The 2,130-nt window shown below is 38.2% G+C and overlaps 1 protein-coding gene across 1 annotated transcript in view; it reads left to right on the top strand.

The window, feature by feature from the left end:
• The first annotated feature begins 429 nt into the window (after window positions 1-429).
• prkd4 (protein kinase D4) overlaps window positions 430-2,130 on the top strand; it is a 23,901-nt gene continuing 22,200 nt past the window's right edge. Inside the window, exon 1 of the mRNA XM_014026805.1 lies at window positions 430-757. Coding sequence (XP_013882259.1) covers window positions 611-757 — 147 coding nt within the window. The 5' untranslated portion in view covers window positions 430-610. The remainder of the gene's footprint in view (window positions 758-2,130) is intronic.

Genomic DNA, 2,130 nt, shown 5'->3' with positions numbered 1-2,130 from the left:
GGAATCACCTTAAGATGTCATTTAGAATTTCAAATAAACAGAGTTTTTTGAAGAAAGAAAAAAGATCAGTGTTTCATTCTTATCCCATGCAGAACAATAAATCAAATTAAAACCCATAAAAATTCAAAATAAGACATAAAAAATTTGCATTAAAGAGCAATCTGTTGCTCTGGTTATCTCAACCAGATATGACATTTTTTTTATTATGATCGATTTAGCTTAGATATTTTTTTCTGCTCTTTCCACATCAAAATGAATGATTACGAAAAAAAAGTGATTTTTTTTTATTTTACTGGCCCCAAAGTTGGCTAAAGGTCACAAGAAGTATTGAGTATATATGCTCATTTTATAAGCAAAATATTAATCAATGAAGTCTTTATACTTTAAGAATGATACCTCATGGGCCGAAAAACATTGTATCAATGACCGTATCTGGCCTGTGTGCCTTAACTTTGACACATACTCTAATGAATTTAATGGCCGACTTATTTGGTTTTGTAATTCTTGCCAATTTGATCAAAAACCGTCAAAGCAAATAATTTTTTCCTGTCAGATTTTTAGTTTTTATTTGTCCGCATTCCTCCATGCTTTCTCCTCAGACYGTGTGTCCATGTCCGCAGCGTCCCCCTCCGGTCCACCCACACCGGCTGTCGTCCAGTTCAAGCTGGGCCTGTTCAGAGAGATGGTCCGAGTCCCACCAGGCAACCGAAGCTTCCGCCACGCTCGGAGGCTGGCTGCTGAGGTCATCGAGCGTAAGGTAACTCAGAGCGGCCTTCTTCCAACCTGCTGCGTGAAGACAGTTTTACTGCAGATAGTAGAAACCTGAAAGGAGAAATGCACTGATGGTTCAGTTTTATACTTCAGGTGATGTTCATTCAACTTTACATGACYATAATGTATTTGTCACATGGAGAGAGAGGAAATCATCAGGATGACAGAACAGTGTTAATTACAGTGTTTACTATCATTACAATCACATTTTATTTRTAATATTGTGCAGTCCTAATAGAAAGCTATCATAAACGTCAAACAAAAAAAGAAGATGAGATTCTTTTCGTGTTAACTCCTCCAGTGGAGGCCGGACYGCCCTCCAAACACGAGATGCTACAGTTCATCTCCCGTCTTCACAGCTTCGCTGAGCATAAGTTGCGGTCCGCTTTACTTCTGCCAACATTGTTCACTTTGAAATACCTTTTCATGTATTTCTACCACCAGCTGTAAGGAGTCTGGATAAAGTCCAATAAAGAATAAAACATCTACAGGTCCAAATTACATTCTTTCAAGGATGTTGTTGGAAAAGGTTTTTTTCTGTCCTTGTTTTGTAGACATTTGCAATATTTCTTTTTCAACAGGTGTGTTTCCAAGCTAAGCATGCTGTTGTTGAACCGCTATTAAAAAAGGCAAACCTGGATCCTACGCAKTTTGAAAATTATAGGCCAATCTCTAAGATCCCTTTTTTGTCAAAGCTTCTTGGAAAAGTAGTGGCTGAGCAGCTGATTGCTCATTTGGAAAAACATGAGATCTTTGACAAATTTCAATCCGGTTTTTGAAGGTTCCACTCCACGGAAACAGCTTTACTTAAAGCTTCTAAAGATATTTTGATGTCAGCCGACTCTGGAGAATCCACTGTGATGGCTCTCTTAGATCTAACATCTGCCTTTGACACCGTCGAACACAGCACATTGATTAACAGGCTACGAGATGTAGTCGGTCTATCAGGCTTGGCATTGGAGTGGTTTACTTCCTATCTTTCTGGCACAACATTCAGTGTTCATGTGAATCAGATAATGTCAGARTCTAAGAGCCTGCTATGTGGGGTGCCTCAAGGCTCAGTATTGGGACCTATTCTTTTTCTTTTGCATATTTTTCCTCTTGGCCAAATAATAAGTCAGTTTTCACATGTGTCTTATCATTTCTATGCTGCTGACATTCAGTTATATTGCTCATTCAGACCTTCTGAATATTGTAAGTTGTCCTCTTTGATAAACTGTATTGTCAATATCAAACAATGGCTCAGTTAAAACTTCCTGCAGGTTAATTGTGACAAAACTGAAACACTAATTATTGCTTCTGACGATCAAGTAACTGAAATAAAGCAACACCTTGGTGTATTAGTTTCCTCTGTTAAAC

Source organism: Austrofundulus limnaeus, unplaced genomic scaffold, assembly GCF_001266775.1.
Source record: "Austrofundulus limnaeus strain Quisiro unplaced genomic scaffold, Austrofundulus_limnaeus-1.0 Scaffold591, whole genome shotgun sequence".
Classification (NCBI taxonomy): domain Eukaryota; kingdom Metazoa; phylum Chordata; class Actinopteri; order Cyprinodontiformes; family Rivulidae; genus Austrofundulus; species Austrofundulus limnaeus.
Note: the sequence above shows the minus strand (reverse complement) of the source record. Positions and strands in the feature narration are given on the sequence as shown.